Here is an 18,815-nt window from a genome sequence, read left to right on the forward strand (position 1 = left end):
GTGGGTCAGGGGGTATAGGTGGGAGAGGGATGGGCAGCCTGGAGGGCAGAGGTGGGTCAGGGGGTATAGGTGGGAGAGGGATGGGCAGCCTGGAGGGCAGAGGTGGGTCAGGGGGTATAGGTGGGAGAGGGATGGGCAGCCTGGAGGGCAGAGGTGGGTCAGGGGGTATAGGTGGGAGAGGGATGGGCAGCCTGGAGGGCAGAGGTGGGTCAGGGGGTATAGGTGGGAGAGGGAGGGGCAGCCTGGAGGGCAGAGGTGGGTCAGGGGGTATAGGTGAGTGTTTTCTTTATGTTTAGTAATAAGTGGTGATTTGTTTTTGTTTCAGGTTTGTGGTGGAACCCCGTTCATTTTGGGGGATCTGCTGGGATCTCCTGTTTGGTAGTCTGCTTGTTCCAGGAGGCCAGTCTGCAGAGCTGGGAGGATCGCTAGCTAATGTGGCGCACCTGGGCAGGCTTGGCCTGCAGGCTATAAAAGTTGGCTGACTGGCAGACTGGCTTCCACCACCTGTTTTCACCATACAACACACCACATACACTACTGTCCCTGTCTGGGGTTTTAGGCTGGGTTTCTGTATAGCACTTTGTGACATCAGCTGATGTAGAAAAGGCTTTATAAAATACATTTGATTGAATTTGATTGATCCTACAGATGTCCATAGATGATGTTACATTTTTGTATTTATTATTATTTAGTTTAATAAATGTATTCCTTTTTACATTTAAGTTATGCGTGGTTTCCCTTTGTTGTTACGAACTATGAGCCAGGTTGTTACAGGCACGACAATGGGCCTCTGGATATCATCACGGTATCTCTGTGCATTCAAATTGCCATAGAATTAATGCAATTGTATTCATTGTCCATAGCTTATTCTTGCCCATACCATAACCCCACCCCCACCATGGGGCACTCTGTTCACAACGTCTGCCATCTGCCCGGTACAGTTGAAACTGGGATCCATCAGTGAAGAGCACACTTCTCCATCGTGCCAGTGGCCATCGAAGCTGAGCATTTTCCCACTGAAGTCGGTTACGACGTTGAACTGCAGTCAGGTCAAAAACCTGGTGAGGACGACGAGCATGCACATGAGCTTCCCTGACAGTTCGGGCAGAAATTCTTTGGTTGTGCAAACCAACAGTTTCATCAGTTGTCTGGGTGGCTGGTCTCAGACGATCCCGCAGGTGAAGAATCCGGATGTGGAGGTCCTGGGCTGGCGTGGTTACACATGGTCTGTGGTTGTGAAGCCGGATGTGGAGGTCCTGGGCTGGCGTGGTTACACATGGTCTGTGGTTGTGAGGCCGGATGTGGAGGTCCTGGGCTGGCGTGGTTACACATGGTCTGTGGTTGTGAAGCCGGATGTGGAGGTCCTGGGCTGGCGTGGTTACACATGGTCTGTGGTTGTGAAGCCGGATGTGGAGGTCCTGGGCTGGCGTGGTTACACATGGTCTGTGGTTGTGAAGCCGGATGTGGAGGTCCTGGGCTGGCGTGGTTACACATGGTCTGTGAGTTGTGAAGCCGGATGTGGAGGTCCTGGGCTGGCGTGGTTACACATGGTCTGTGGTTGTGAGGCCGGATGTGGAGGTCCTGGGCTGGCGTGGTTACACATGGTCTGTGGTTGTGAGGCCGGATGTGGAGGTCCTGGGCTGGCGTGGTTACACATGGTCTGTGGTTGTGAGGCCGGATGTGGAGGTCCTGGGCTGGCGTGGTTACACATGGTCTGTGGTTGTGAGGCCGGATGTGGAGGTCCTGGGCTGGCGTGGTTACACATGGTCTGTGGTTGTGAAGCCGGATGTGGAGGTCCTGGGCTGGCGTGGTTACACATGGTCTGTGGTTGTGAAGCCGGATGTGGAGGTCCTGGGCTGGCGTGGTTACACATGGTCTGTGGTTGTGAAGCCGGATGTGGAGGTCCTGGGCTGGCGTGGTTACACATGGTCTGTGGTTGTGAAGCCGGATGTGGAGGTCCTGGGCTGGCGTGGTTACACATGGTCTGTGGTTGTGAAGCCGGATGTGGAGGTCCTGGGCTGGCGTGGTTACACATGGTCTGTGGTTGTGAAGCCGGATGTGGAGGTCCTGGGCTGGCGTGGTTACACATGGTCTGTGGTTGTGAGGCCGGATGGACATACTGACAAATTCTCTAAAATGACGTTGGTAGAGAAATGAACATTCCATTTTCTGGCTTCAGCTCTGGTGGACATTCCTGCAGTCAGCATGCCAATTGCACGCTCCCTCAAATCTGTGGCATTGTGTTGTGTGATTTAACTTCACATTTTAGAGTAGTCTTTTATTGTCCACAGCACAAGGTGCACCTGTGTAATGATCATGCTGTTTAATCAGCTTCTTGATATGCCACAGATGTCAGATGGATGGATTGTCTTGGCAAAGGAGAAATGTTCACTAACAGGGATGTAAACCAATTTGTGCACCAAATTGGAGAGCAATTAGGTTTTTTTTGCGAATGGAACGATTCTGGGATCTTTTATAACAGTTCATGAAACATGGAACCAACACTTTACATGCTGTGTTTATATTTTTGTTCAGTCTACATTAATTACAATAACCAGTCTAGCACAGGAGTAGCCAATCCTGCTCCAGGAGATCTACAAGGAGTGGGGTCTACAGGGTTAGTTCCTTACCAGCACGACACACCTTATTCCGTGGCCACATTGGGAATTTGTCTAGAATTTCAGATGGAGCCAATGCATTTCCAATGGGAGTCCTCCACTGTCTGACAAATTACAACAGAGATGATTGTCAGGGATGAGATGTACTTTTGACAGACGGAAATTATATAAGTCATATATGATTTCATCCGTGTTCATGCGTCTGAGTAAGAAGACTAATGACTGGTTCATTAGGCTAATCAGGTGCATAACTAAAGGCTGCATACCCTGTAGCTCTCCAGGACCAGGGTTGGCCACCCCTGGTCTGACAGCATAAAACCCAATGCTGTTCAAAGGTTAAGATTGCAACTTTCATGTGTCATTGGGATGGTGTCACGATGATGTCATCATCCTAAACCCGACACTAAAGTCAACTGACAAAAGAAAAAGTAAGGCCACTCAATCTTGGACATAAAGGACAAAATCACCTTATCTTTCATTAGTAAAGCCTTCATCAGAGCATGTTTAGCTCAGTCATTAGGCCATACCTTAAAGAGTCAATCGGCAGTTTCTACATATGTACTGATTGATTCTTGAAGAATATAACCTATAAATACCTCATGAGCTTAGTTCAACTGTCATACTGGCAGTCTGATCTTCCGAACGGCCATTCTGGGGAAGACCCATGTCATATTCTTCCAGACGGAATGCTGATGAAAGTGTTTCCTCTTGGTAAACGATCTGCGCTGACGCAGCAGAAACTCCCGGCAGTCTTTCATTCATTCTGTCATTCACAAAAAAGGAGAGAAGAGAGAACCGGAAGTGCCACTTCTGCTTTCAGGCCTTTATATAACCTCAACCCTGGTGAAGACAGACACTACAGAACTGACCCTGAGCTAAGCTGAGCAGCCTGCCAGAGAAGAGAGAGAATTAATTCATCTATTTATTCAACTTGTATTGTACCAGTTGAATCTGAGATTTACAGTAAAGATGGTGACCTGTGGAACTCTGGTGAAGATCTGGACAGCAGCTATCGTCATAGCAACGCTGGTCTGGACAGGGACAGGTGAGGGGAGGGGGTGTGTGTTAAGTGGTTAGAGGTGGAAGGTACATGGTTTTTGAAGTGATTGCCAGGTCAAGATGATTTGTTTCTTTGAGAATATGTAAGTATGATGATGACGAGGGATGCCGCCAAAACGCATTCGTTTGTTCTGACATCTGCTGCAAAAAAAAAAGATTAAAGAATGTTTCAGTGAGTGTGGTTGTTCCTTTATTCAAGTAGACCTATACTGTATGCCTTTTGAATTCAGTGCGCAGGTACTTTTTGTTACTACAAACATTTGAGCTGAGCACGGCAATTTTTCTTTCTCTGAATTTCTCTGAAAACTCTTCCCCCTGAATAGATGGAGAGAAGCTGTCGTCGTGCTGTAAGACAGTGACCAGGAGCGAGGTGACCGATCCAATCACAGGCTACTGGACTCAGGCCTATAACGCTCCCTGTGTACGGGCTGTCATGTAAGGAACAGATCTTTTAGTCTTTATTTCATTGAGGTTTATCCAGTTTAGTCTCATATGTTGTCACAAAGTGCTTTACAGTATGTGGTGTCCATGTTGTGCCAAAGCCTCCAGACATGTTGTGTCAAACCCCTTCAGTTTCAGTGTTAACAAAGTTTCTCCTGCAGCTTAGAGACAGAGAAGGGTCTGATCTGTTGTCACTATAGACAACCCTGGGTACGCCGCAAGATTCAACAGTTTGAGTAAGTTAACTATCACACACGCACGCTCACACGTGCACACACACAGAGAAAGAACAAAAGAGAATAGGAAACTGATTGTGTTTATTTTTTCTTTTCTAGAATGGCCCGCAGGAGCTCAACATCTCCCTCTCTCTCCTCCTCTCCACCCTCTCTCACCTCCTCCCCTACCACTACCTCCTTACCTTCCTCTCCTCCCTCAGTCAACTTCTCTCCCCTCTCTCTCACTTCCACCCTTTCGTCTTTACCCTCCTCTCCTTCTCTCTCCTCCTCTTCCAACTCTCTCCCCTCCACCTCTACCTTCTTACCCTCCTCTCCTCCATCTCTCTCCTCCTCTTCCAACTCTCTCCCCTCCACCTCTACCTTCTTACCCTCCTCTCCTCCATCTTTCTCCTCCTCTTCCAACTCTCTCCCCTCCACCTCTACCTTCTTACCCTCCTCTCCTCCATCTCTCTCCTCCTCTTCCAACTCTCTCACCTCCACCTCTACCTTCTTACCCTCCTCTCCTCCATCTCTCTCCTCCTCTTCCAACTCTCCCCCCTCCACCTCTACCTTCTTACCCTCCTCTCCTCCATCTCTCTCCTCCTCTTCCAACTCTCTCACCTCCACCTCTACCTTCTTACCCTCCTCTCTTCCATCTCTCTCCTCCTCTCCTCTGTCTGTTTCCTCCTCTCTTCACTCGCTCTTCTCCTCTCTTTTCCCTGCTTCCCCCTCTTCTCCCTCCGTAACTTCCTCTCACCCCTCACTGTCCTCCTCTCCCTCCTATCTCCTCTCCTCTCTTTTCCCTGCCTCCTCCTCTCCTCCCTCTCTCACTTCCTCTCCTACATCTCTTTCCTCCTCCCCTCATCAGGAATCAACCGAGAATGCCTTAACTCAGCAGTCAACAGCCAACCAATAGAATCATTGCCAATGGCTGAAGTTCCACCAAAGTTCCACTTCTTCATATCTAAAAAAACAGACTTACAATTTGCATATTACACTCAGATTTGATATCTTTTTAGTTATTATTTAATTCAGTTGTCATCATTATTTATGAAATATCTTCAAGGCCAGTGTCTCGTGTATTTATTAATTCATTTCTTCAAGTAGTTATGATGACTTTTAGTAATTCATTATGCCAATGAGTTCTTAATGTTATTTAACACGTTTATTTATTAAGTACTTATACATTTAATTGGTTTATTTTTGATCAATCAATGTTATTTTAAGAAATGTTTGTAAGAGCAATTTCCTTTTCCACTTATTTATTCAACAATAATGAGTTATAAAGATCAGAAAATGTATGAAACTGAAATAGAAAATAAAATGATGGAAATATTATTTTGAGTTGTCAGTCTGACTGATTTGATGCTGTGGTGCACAGAAAAAAACAATGTGCAGCATCGACTTTTCACACCTTCTGGTGTCTGTGTGTGTGTGTGTCTGTGTGTGTGTGTACCCTTTATTAATCCATCATTCTCCGAAATACTGCTGCAGGGGTTGGGGGTGTTGGTGGTTTGTTAAGATAAGGAGAGAGGGGGGTGGAGGTGTGACTATAACGTTACGAATACTGACCGCATCACACCATAACACACACACAAACAAAAAGAGCAAGGTGGGTGTTTCCACCAGTACAGTATATGTAACCCACCGTCAGAAACAAAACCCCTGGCACTTCCACCGCCTTTCACAGATTCATCGCCACGGTTACCAGACCAATCAGAACGACCACCGACCCGTCTCCGTACTTTAGTGCCTAGCAGAGTCTCTCATGGTGATTGTTTGTCTGTCAGTCAGTCATTTATTCATTCATTCAGTCAATCAGTCAGTCAATATGTCCATGTTCCAGTCCAGGACCCTCTCACTGGCACTCCTGATCACCATGTGTGTGTACCTCGCCTCTGTCTCTGCCAACTGTGAGTATTGATTCACTGATTGATTGATGTAGTGAATGATTGAAAACTACACATATATTGAATATATTCTAGAACTAAATATGATTATACAGTATATGCTATATACTATATTCACACACACATTAAAATGCAGAACATGTCATAATGCACTTACAGTTACCATTGAGTTACTGTAATTTAAAGCTTTTTGATAGACCCTCTACAACTCGGACACCTCTCAGACCCAGAGTGGTCCACGAACCACAGTTATCTGTATTTTTTAAATGTATTTTAACTGTTTAGTTTTGCATGTTTGCTGGTAACGTAACTGATTGCAATTTTTTTGTAATCAGATTACATGTACAGTGCATTGGGAAAGTAGTCAGACCCCTTGACTTGTTCCACATTTTGTTACTTTTTTCCTCATAAATCTACACACAGTACCCCATAATGACAAAGTGAAAACAGTTTTTTAGAAATGTTTGCAGTTATTAAAAATAAAAAACAGAAATACCTTATTTACATAAGTATTCAGACCCTTTGATATGAGAATCAAAATTGAGCTCAGGTGCATCCTGTTTCCGTTGACCATCCTTGAGATATTTCTACAACTTGATTGGAGTCCACCTGTTGTAAATTCAGTTGATTGGACATGATCTGGAAAGGCACACACATGTCTACATAAGGTCCCACAACTGACAGTGCATGTCAAAGCAAAAACCAAGGAATGAGGTCGAAGGAATTGTCCGTAGAGCTCCAAGACAGGATTGTGTCGAGGCACAGATGTGGAGAAGGGTAGTAAAAAATGTCTGCAGCATTGAAGGTCCCCAAGAACACAGTGGCCTCCATCATTCTTAAATGGAAGAATTTTGGAACCACCAAGACTCTTCCTAGAGCTGGCTGCCCGGCCAAACTGAGCAACCAGGGGAGAAGGGCCTTGGCAAGAACCCGATGGTCACTCTGACAGAGCTCCAGAGTTCCTCTGTGGAGATGGGAGAACCTTCCAGAAGGACAACCATCTCTGTAGCACTCCACAAATTAGTTCACTTTCCAACAGGACAATGACCCTAAGCACACAGCCAAGACAACGCAGAAGTGGCTTTGGAACAAGTCTCAATGTCCTTGAGTGGCCCAGCAAGAGCATGGACTTGAACCCGATCGAACATCTCTGGAAAGACCTAAAAATAGCTGTGCAGCGACGCTCCCCATCCAACCTGACAAAACTTGAGAGGATCCGCAGAGAAGAATGGGAGAAACTCCCCAAATATAGGTGAGGCTGTAATCGCTGCCAAATGTGCTTCAACAAAGTACAGAGTAAAGGGTCTGAATACTTATGTAAATGTGATAGAAGTTTTTTAAAAATGTTATTACAATTGCGAAAATTTCTATAAATTTTTTTTTGCTTTGTCATGATGGGGTATTGTGTGTAGATGAGGGAAAAAACATTTGAATACATTTTAGAATAAGGCTGTAACGTAACAAAATATGGAAAAAGTCAAAGGGTCTGAATGCACTGTAACTGATTACATGTAATTAGTTCCTCCCCAACCCTGTGCACGCACAAACACAGACACAGAGATAGACACAGACACAGAGATAGACACAGACACAGAGATAGACACAGACACAGAGATAGACACAGACACAGAGATAGACACAGACACAGAGATAGACACAGACACAGACACAGAGATAGACACAGACACAGAGATAGACACAGACACAGAGATAGACACAGACACAGAGATAGACACAGACACAGACACAGAGATAGACACAGACACAGAGATAGACACAGACACAGACACAGAGATAGACACAGACACAGAGATAGACACAGACACAGAGATAGACACAGACACAGACACAGGTCGGTTGATTTCCACGTTATTCTTTGCTGAGTCATCTGACACCTCTGAGGTGGGATAGGCTTCATGTCTTAATAGTTTCCTGTCAGACTCTCATAAAAACGCTTACTTTAGAGATCTCAGAATCTTTTGTTTCAGTTTTTTTTTCGCTCTCTCACTTCCTTCCTCCCCCCTCTCTCAGATCGTCGGCCCAGTAAGGTGACCACAAACTGCTGCACGAGTGTGTCTGACACTCCTATAAAATCTGAACTGCAAGGATACCGCATCCAAAACTCCATGCCACCCTGTGTTAATGCCGTCATGTAAGTCTCAAACACCCACCCACCCACCCACCCACCCACCCACACACATACAGTAGTAGTAATAAGCTCTGTGTCTTGTTTCAGCTTCTACACAGTGAAAGGTGAGAAGATCTGCTCTGATCCCAAAACGCCTTGGGTCGACAGGAGAAAGAAAGGTAAAGAGGACACACACACACACACACACACACACACACACACACACACACACACACACACACACACACACACACACACACACACACACACACACACACACCACACACACACACACACACACACACACACACACACACACAGTCTAATCTCTATGTCTCACTCTAGGTTTAAAAGTGATGAAAAAGTGAAGGAGCCATGCTTGACCATGTCTGGCGCCTTCTGCACTGTAGCTCTGCCTCCCCCTACAAGCCTCCCCTACAAGCCTCCCCTACAAGCCTCCACCTACAAGCCTCCACCTACAAGCCTCCACCTACAAGCCCCTTCAAACATCATAGAAAAGTTTTCAGCATGTTTTCTTTTTCTGTTATATTTTGATTGCTGTATCTGGTCTTTAAGACCTACACTTTGTTCTGTGGAAATGGATTGAATAATATATATATTTTCAAATATATTTCCTTAAAATACTTGTTATGACAGTCCGTCTGTGATTTTGACATATTTTCTGTTAGTTTGAAGATAGTTAGTCTATTGTTGTGTTTATGTTGATCTAAAACCACTGGAAAGCATACAGGGTGTGCTGTCCTGAAGTGATACAGTGTACAGTTTGTCTATGGGTTACTAGGTTTAGAGAAGTCTAACCTCATAGCACCATCTAGTGGCCAACTGTGACCACACAGTGTAACTGAGTAGGACCACACAGTGTGACTGAGTAGGACCACACAGTGTGACTGAGTAGCACCACACAGTGTGACTCAGTAGGACCACACAGTGTGACTGAGTAGGAAACCTGAGTAGGACCACACAGTGTGACTGAGTAGGACCCCTGAGTAGGACCACACAGTGTGACTGAGTAGGACCACAGAGTGTGACTGAGTAGGACCACAGAGTGTGACTGAGTAGGACCACACAGTGTGACTGAGTAGGACCACACAGTGTGACTGAGTAGGACCACACAGTTGGACTGAGTAGGACCACAGAGTGTGACTGAGTAGGACCACACAGTGTGACTGAGTAGGACCACACAGTGTGACTGAGTAGGACCACACAGTGTGACTGAGTAGGACCACACAGTGTGACTGAGTAGGACCACACAGTGTGACTGAGTAGGACCACACAGTGTGACTGAGTAGGACCACAGAGTGTGACTGAGTAGGACCACACAGTGTGACTGAGTAGGACCACAGAGTGTGACTGAGTAGGACCACACAGTGTGACTGAGTAGGACCACACAGTGTGACTGAGTAGGACCACACAGTGTGACTGAGTAGGAAAACACAGTGTGACTAAGTAGGACCACACAGTGTGACTGAGTAGGACCACACAGTGTGACTGAGTGGGACCACACAGTGTGACTGAGTAGGACCACACAGTGTGACTGAGTAGGACCACACAGTGTGACTGAGTAGGACCAAACAGTGTGACTGAGTAGGACCACAGTGTGTGACTGAGTAGGACCACACAGTGTGACTGAGTAGGACCACACAGTGTGACTGAGTAGGACCACACAATGTGACTGAGTAGGACCACACAGTGTGACTGAGTGGGACCACACAGTGTGACTGAGTAGGACCACACAGTGTGACTGAGTAGCACCACACAGTGTGACTGAGTGGGACCACACAGTGTGACTGAGTAGGACCACACAGTGTGACTGAGTAGGACCACACAGTGTGACTGAGTAGGACCACACAGTGTGACTGAGTAGGACCACACAGTGTGACTGAGTAGGACCACACAGTGTGACTGAGTAGGACCACACAGTGTGACTGAGTAGGACCACAGAGTGTGACTGAGTAGGACCACACAGTGTGACTGAGTAGGACCACAGAGTGTGACTGAGTAGGACCACACAGTGTGACTGAGTAGGACCACACAGTGTGACTGAGTAGGACCACACAGTGTGACTGAGTAGGAAAACACAGTGTGACTAAGTAGGACCACACAGTGTGACTGAGTAGGACCACACAGTGTGACTGAGTGGGACCACACAGTGTGACTGAGTAGGACCACACAGTGTGACTGAGTAGGACCACACAGTGTGACTGAGTAGGACCAAACAGTGTGACTGAGTAGGACCACAGTGTGTGACTGAGTAGGACCACACAGTGTGACTGAGTAGGACCACACAGTGTGACTGAGTAGGACCACACAATGTGACTGAGTAGGACCACACAGTGTGACTGAGTGGGACCACACAGTGTGACTGAGTAGGACCACACAGTGTGACTGAGTAGCACCACACAGTGTGACTGAGTGGGACCACACAGTGTGACTGAGTAGGACCACACAGTGTGACTGAGTAGGACCACACAGTGTGACTGAGTAGCACCACACAGTGTGACTGAGTGGGACCACACAGTGTGACTGAGTGGGACCACACAGTGTGACTGAGTGGGACCACACAGTGTGACTGAGTAGGACCACACAGTGTGACTGAGTGGGACCACACAGTGTGACTGAGTAGGACCACACAGTGTGACTGAGTGGGACCACACAGTGTGACTGAGTAGGACCACACAGTGTGACTGAGTAGGACCCCTGAGTAGGACCACACAATGTGACTGAGTAGGACCCCTGAGTAGGACCACACAGTGTGACTGAGTAGGACCACACAGTGTGACTGAGTAGGACCACAGAGTGTGACTGAGTAGGACCACACAGTGTGAATGAGTAGGACCACACAGTGTGACTGAGTAGGACCCCTGAGTAGGACCACACAGTGTGACTGAGTAGGACCCCGGAGTAGGACCACACAGTGTGACTGAGTAGGACCCCGGAGTAGGACCACACAGTGTGACTGAGTAGGACCACAGAGTGTGACTGAGTAGGACCACAGAGTGTGACTGAGTAGGACCACAGAGTGTGACTGAGTAGGACCACACAGTGTGACTGAGTAGGACCACAGAGTGTGACTGAGTAGGACCACACAGTGTGACTGAGTACGACCACACAGTGTGACTGAGTAGGACGACACAGTGTGACTGAGTAGGACCACACAGTGTGACTGAGTAGGACCCCTGAGTAGGACCACACAGTGTGACTGAGTAGGACCACAGAGTGTGACTGAGTAGGACCACACAGTGTGACTGAGTAGGACCACACAGTGTGACTGAGTGGGACCACACAGTGACTGAGTAGGACCACACAGTGTGACTGAGTAGGACCACACAGTGTGACTGAGTGGGACCACACAGTGTGACTGAGTGGGACCACACAGTGTGACTGAGTAGGACCACACAGTGTGACTGAGTAGAACCACACAGTGTGACTGAGTAGGACCACACAGTGTGACTGAGTAGGACCACACATTGTGACTGAGTAGGACCACAGAGTGTGACTGAGTAGAACTACACAGTATGACTGAGTAGGACCATACAGTGTGACTGAGAGGGACCACACAGTGTGACTGAGTAGTACCACACAGTGTGACTGAGTGGGACCACACAGTGTGACTGAGTGGGACCACACAGTGTGACTGAGTGGGACCACACAGTGTGACTGAGTAGGACAACACAGTGTGACTGAGTAGGACCACACAGTGTGACTGAGTAGGACCACACAGTGTGACTGAGTGGGACCACACAGTGCGACTGAGTAGGACCACACAGTGTGACTGAGTAGGACTACACAGTGTGACTGAGTAGGACCACACAGTGTGACTGAGTAGGACCACACAGTGTGACTGAGTAGGACCACACAGTGTGACTGAGTAGGACCACACGGTGTGACTGAGTAGGACCACACAGTGTGACTGATTAGGACCACAGAGTGTGACTGAGTAGGACCACACAGTGTGACTGAGTGGGACCACACAGTGTGACTGAGTAGCACCACAGAGTGTGAAAGAGTAGAACCACACAGTGTGACTGAGTAGGACCACAGAGTGTGACTGAGTAGGACCACACAGTGTGACTGAGTAGGACCACACAGTGTGACTGAGTAGGACCACAGAGTGTGACTGAGTAGGACCACAGAGTGTGACTGAGTAGGACCACACAGTGTGACTGAGTAGGAACACAGAGTGTGACTGAGTAGGACCACAGAGTGTGACTGAGTAGGACCACACAGTGTGACTGAGTAGGACCACACAGTGTGACTGAGTAGGACCACACAGTGTGACTGAGTAGGACCACAGAGTGTGACTGAGTAGGACCACACAGTGTGACTGAGTAGGACCACACAGTGTGACTGAGTAGCACCACAGAGTGTGACTGAGTAGGACCACACAGTGTGACTGAGTAGGACCACACAGTGTGACTGAGTGGGACCACACAGTGTGACTGAGTGGGACCACACAGTGTGACTGAGTAGGACCACACAGTGTGACTGAGTAGGACCACACAGTGTGACTGAGTGGGACCACACAGTGTGACTGAGTAGGACCCCTGAGTAGGACCACACAGTGTGACTGAGTAGGACCACACAGTGTGACTGAGTAGGACCACACAGTGTGACTGAGTAGGACCACACAGTGTGACTGAGTAGGACCCTTGAGTAGGACCACACAGTGTGACTGAGTAGGACCACAGAGTGTGACTGAGTAGGACCACAGAGTGTGACTGAGTAGGACGACACAGTGTGACTGAGTAGGACCACAGAGTGTGACTGAGTAGGACCACACAGTGTGACTGAGTAGCACCACAGAGTGTGACTGAGTAGGACCACAGAGTGTGACTGAGTAGGACCACAGAGTGTGACTGAGTAGGACCACAGAGTGTGACTGAGTAGGACCACACAGTGTGACTGAGTAGGACCACAGAGTGTGACTGAGTAGGACCACAGAGTGTGACTGAGTAGGACCACAGAGTGTGACTGAGTAGGACCACACAGTGTGACTGAGTAGGACCACAGAGTGTGACTGAGTAGGACCACAGAGTGTGACTGAGTAGGACCACAGAGTGTGACTGAGTGGGACCACACAGTGTGACTGAGTGGGACCACACAGTGTGACTGAGTGGGACCACACAGTGTGACTGAGTGGGACCACACAGTGTGACTGAGTGGGACCACACAGTGTGACTGAGTGGGACCACACAGTGTGACTGAGTGGGACCACACAGTGTGACTGTGTAGGACCACACAGTGTGACTGAGTGGGACCACACAGTGTGACTGAGTAGGACCACACAGTGTGACTGAGTGGGACCACACAGTGTGACTGAGTAGGACCACACAGTGTGACTGAGTAGGACCCCTGAGTAGGACCACACAATGTGACTGAGTAGGACCCCTGAGTAGGACCACACAGTGTGACTGAGTAGGACCACACAGTGTGACTGAGTAGGACCACAGAGTGTGACTGAGTAGGACCACACAGTGTGAATAAGTAGGACCACACAGTGTGACTGAGTAGGACCCCTGAGTAGGACCACACAGTGTGACTGAGTAGGACCACAGAGTGTGACTGAGTAGGACCACAGAGTGTGACTGAGTAGGACCACACAGTTTTACTGAGTAGGACCACAGAGTGTGACTGAGTAGGACCACACAGTGTGACTGAGTACGACGACACAGTGTGACTGAGTAGGACCACACAGTGTGACTGAGTAGGACCCCTGAGTAGGACCACACAGTGTGACTGAGTAGGACCACAGAGTGTGACTGAGTAGGACCAGAGAGTGTGACTGAGTAGGACCACACAGTTTGACTGAGTGGGACCACAGAGTGACTGAGTAGGACCACACAGTGTGACTGAGTAGGACCACACAGTGTGACTGAGTGGGACCACACAGTGTGACTGAGTGGGACCACACAGTGTGACTGAGTAGGACGTGCTTGTTGCACCCTCGACAACTACTATGATTATTATTATTTGACCATGCTGGTCATTTATGAACATTTTAACATTTTAACATTTTGACCATGTTCTGTTATAATATCCACCCTGCACAGCCAGAAGAGGACTGGCCACCCCTCATAGCCTGGTTCCTCTCTAGGTTTCTTCCTAGGTTTTTGGCCTTTCTAGGGAGTTTTTCCTAGGGAGTTTTTCCTAGCCACCGTGCTTCTTTCACATGCTTTGCTTGCTGTTTGGGGTTTTAGGCTGGGTTTCTGTACAGCACTTTGAGAATATCAGCTGATGTACGAAGGGCTATATAAAAATAAATTTGATTTGATTTGATTTGACCACACAGTGTGACTGAGTAGAACCACACAGTGTGACTGAGTAGGACCACACAGTGTGACTGAGTAGGACCACACATTGTGACTGAGTAGGACCACACAGTGTGACTGAGTAGGACCACAGAGTGTGACTGAGTAGAACTACACAGTATGACTGAGTAGGACCATACAGTGTGACTGAGAGGGACCACACAGTGTGACTGAGTAGGACCACACAGTGTGACTGAGTGGGACCACACAGTGTGACTGAGTAGAACTACACAGTGTGACTGAGTAGGACCACACAGTGTGACTGAGTAGGACCACACAGTGTGACTGAGTAGGACCACACAGTGTGACTGAGTGGGACCACACAGTGTGACTGAGTAGGACCAAACAGTGTGACTGAGTAGTACCACACAGTGTGACTGAGTAGGACCACACAGTGTGACTGAGTAGGACCACACAGTGTGATTGAGTAGGACCCCTGAGTAGGACCACACAGTGAGACTGAGTTGGACCACACAGTGTGACTGAGTAGGACCACACAGTGTGACTGAGTAGGACCACACAGTGTGACTGAGTAGGACCACACAGTGTGACTGAGTGGGACCACACAGTGCGACTGAGTAGGACCACACAGTGTGACTGAGTAGGACTACACAGTGTGACTGAGTAGGACCACACAGTGTGACTGAGTAGGACCACACAGTGTGACTGAGTAGGACCAAACAGTGTGACTGAGTAGGACAACACGGTGTGACTGAGTAGGACCACACAGTGTGACTGATTAGGACCACAGAGTGTGACTGAGTAGGACCACACAGTGTGACTGAGTGGGACCACACAGTGTGACTGAGTAGCACCACAGAGTGTGACTGAGTAGAACCACACAGTGTGACTGAGTAGGACCACAGAGTGTGACTGAGTAGGACCACACAGTGTGACTGAGTAGGACCACACAGTGTGACTGAGTAGGACCACAGAGTGTGACTGAGTAGGACCACAGAGTGTGACTGAGTAGGACCACACAGTGTGACTGAGTAGGACCACAGAGTGTGACTGAGTAGGACCACACATTGTGACTGAGTAGGACCACACAGTGTGACTGAGTAGGACCACACAGTGTGACTGAGTAGGACCACACAGTGTGACTGAGTGGGACCACACAGTGCGACTGAGTAGGACCACACAGTGTGACTGAGTAGGACCACACAGTGTGACTGAGTAGGACCCCTGAGTAGGACCACACAGTGTGACTGAGTAGGACCACACAGTGTGACTGAGTAGGACCACAGAGTGTGACGGAGTAGGACCACAGAGTGTGACTGAGTAGGACCACACAGTGTGACTGAGTAGGACCACACAGTGTGACTGAGTAGGACCACACAGTGTGACTGAGTAGAACGACACAGTGTGACTGAGTAGGACAACACAGTGTGACTGAGTAGGACCCCTGAGTAGGACCACACAGTGTGACTGAGTAGGACCACAGAGTGTGACTGAGTAGGACCACAGAGTGTGACTGAGTAGGACCACGCAGTGTGACTGAGTAGGACCACACAGTTTGACTGTGTAGGACCACAGAGTGTGACTGAGTAGGACCACACAGTGTAACTGAGTAGGACCACAGAGTGTGACTGAGTAGGACCACACAGTGTGACTGAGAAGGACCACGCAGTGTGACTGAGTAGGACCAGACAGTGTGACTGAGTGGGACCACACAGTGTGACTGAGTGGGACCACACAGTGTGACTGAGTAGGACCACACAGTGTGACTGAGTGGGACCACACAGTGTGACTGAGTAGGACCACACAGTTTGACTGTGTAGGACCACACAGTGTGACTGAGTGGGACCACACAGTGTGACTGTGTAGGACCACACAGTGTGACTGAGTGGGACCACACAGTGTGACTGAGTAGGACCACACAGTGTGACTGAGTAGGACCACACAGTGTGACTGAGTAGGACCACACAGTGTGACTGAGTAGGACCCCTGAGTAGGACCACACAGTGTGACTGAGTAGGACCCCTGAGTAGGACCACACAGTGTGACTGAGTAGGACCACAGAGTGTGACGGAGTAGGACCACAGAGTGTGACTGAGTAGGACCACACAGTGTGACTGAGTAGGACCACACAGTGTGACTGAGTAGGACCACAGAGTGTGACTGAGTAGAACGACACAGTGTGACTGAGTAGGACCACACAGTGTGACTGAGTAGGACCCCTGAGTAGGACCACACAGTGTGACTGAGTAGGACCACAGAGTGTGACTGAGTAGGACCACAGAGTGTGACTGAGTAGGACCACACAGTGTGACTGAGTGGGACCACACAGTGACTGATTAGGACCACACAGTGTGACTGAGTAGGACCACACAGTGTGACTGAGTAGGACCACACAGTGTGACTGAGTGGGACCACACAGTGTGACTGAGTAGGACCACACAGTGTGACTGAGTAGAACCACACAGTGTGACTGAGTAGGACCACACAGTGTGACTGAGTAGGACGACACATTGTGACTGAGTAGGACCACACAGTGTGACTGAGTAGGACCACAGAGTGTGACTGAGTAGGACTACACAGTGTGACTGAATAGGACCACAAAGTGTGACTGAGAGGGACCACACAGTGTGACTGAGTAGGACCACACAGTGTGACTGAGTGGGACCACACAGTGTGACTGAGTAGGACCACACAGTGTGACTGAGTAGGACCACACAGTGTGACTGAGTAGGACCACACAGAGTGACTGAGTAGGACCCCTGAGTAGGACCACACAGTGTGACTGAGTAGGACCCCTGAGTAGGACCACACAGTGTGACTGAGTAGGACCACACAGTGTGACTGAGTAGGACCACAGAGTGTGACTGAGTAGGACCACACAGTGTGACTGAGTAGGACCACACAGTGTGACTGAGTAGGACCACACAGTGCGACTGAGTAGGACCACACAGTGTGACTGAGTAGGACCACACAGTGTGACTGAGTAGGACCCCTGAGTAGGACCACACAGTGTGACTGAGTAGGACCACACAGTGTGACTGAGTAGGACCACAGAGTGTGACTGAGTAGGACCACACAGTGTGACTGAGTAGGACCACACAGTGTGACTGAGTAGGACCACACAGTGTGACTGAGTAGGACCAGAGAGTGTGACTGAGTAGGACCACACAGTGTGACTGAGTAGGACCACACAGTGTGACTGAGTAGCACCACACAGTGTGACTGAGTAGAACGACACAGTGTGACTGAGTAGCACCACACAGTGTGACTGAGTAGGACCACACAGTGTGACTGAGTAGGACCACACAGTGTGACTGAGTAGGACCACAGAGTGTGACTGAGTAGGACCACACAGTGTGACTGAGTAGGACCACACAGTGTGACTGAGTAGGACCACACAGTGTGACTGAGTAGGACCACACAGTGTGACTGAGTAGGACCCCTGAGTAGGACCACACAGTGTGACTGAGTAGGACCCCTGAGTAGGACCACACAGTGTGACTGAGTAGGACCACACAGTGTGACTGAGTAGGACCACACAGTGTGACTGAGTAGGACCCCTGAGTGGGACCACACAGTGTGACTGAGTAGGACCACACAGTGTGACTGAGTAGGACCCCTGAGTAGGACCACACAGTGTGACTGAGTAGGACCCCTGAGTAGGACCACACAGTGTGACTGAGTAGGACCACACAGTGTGACTGAGTAGGACCACAGTGTGTGACTGAGTAGGACCACAGAGTGTGACTGAGTAGGACCACACAGTGTAACTGAGTAGGACCACACAGTGTGACTGAGTAGGACCCCTGAGTAGGACCACACAGTGTGACTGAGTAGGACCACAGTGTGTGACTGAGTAGGATCATACAGTGTGACTGAGTAGGACCACACAGTGTGACTGAGTAGGACCACACAGTGTGACTGAGTAGGACCCCTGAGTAGGACCACACAGTGTGACTGAGTAGGACCACACAGTGTGACTGAGTAGGACCACAGTGTGTGACTGAGTAGAACCACACAGTGTGACTGAGTAGGACCACAGAGTGTGACTGAGTAGGACCACACAGTGTGACTGAGTAGGATCTTACAGTGTGACTGAGTAGGACCACACAGTGTGACTGAGTAGGACCACACAGTGTGACTGAGTAGGACCA

The 18,815-nt window shown here is 48.9% G+C and overlaps 1 protein-coding gene and 1 non-coding gene across 2 annotated transcripts; both read left to right on the forward strand.

Annotated features, from left to right (window-relative positions):
• The first annotated feature begins 3,488 nt into the window (after positions 1 to 3,488).
• On the forward strand, positions 3,489 to 5,671 carry LOC106579499 (uncharacterized). The gene is made up of 4 exons (XM_082965933.1): positions 3,489 to 3,663; positions 4,001 to 4,112; positions 4,280 to 4,354; positions 4,454 to 5,671. Exons 1-4 carry the CDS (start codon positions 3,588 to 3,590, stop codon positions 5,247 to 5,249), a joined length of 1,059 nt encoding a protein of 352 aa, XP_082822059.1. The 5' UTR covers positions 3,489 to 3,587; the 3' UTR covers positions 5,250 to 5,671.
• Positions 5,672 to 5,917: 246 nt separating this feature from the next.
• On the forward strand, positions 5,918 to 8,550 carry LOC106579498 (uncharacterized). The gene is made up of 3 exons (XR_014381693.1): positions 5,918 to 6,246; positions 8,275 to 8,395; positions 8,480 to 8,550. It is a non-coding gene; the product is annotated as an uncharacterized LOC106579498 (transcript).
• The last annotated feature ends 10,265 nt before the right edge of the window (positions 8,551 to 18,815 follow it).

Source organism: Salmo salar, chromosome 19, assembly GCF_965601325.2.
Source record: "Salmo salar chromosome 19, fSalSal1, whole genome shotgun sequence".
Classification (NCBI taxonomy): domain Eukaryota; kingdom Metazoa; phylum Chordata; class Actinopteri; order Salmoniformes; family Salmonidae; genus Salmo; species Salmo salar.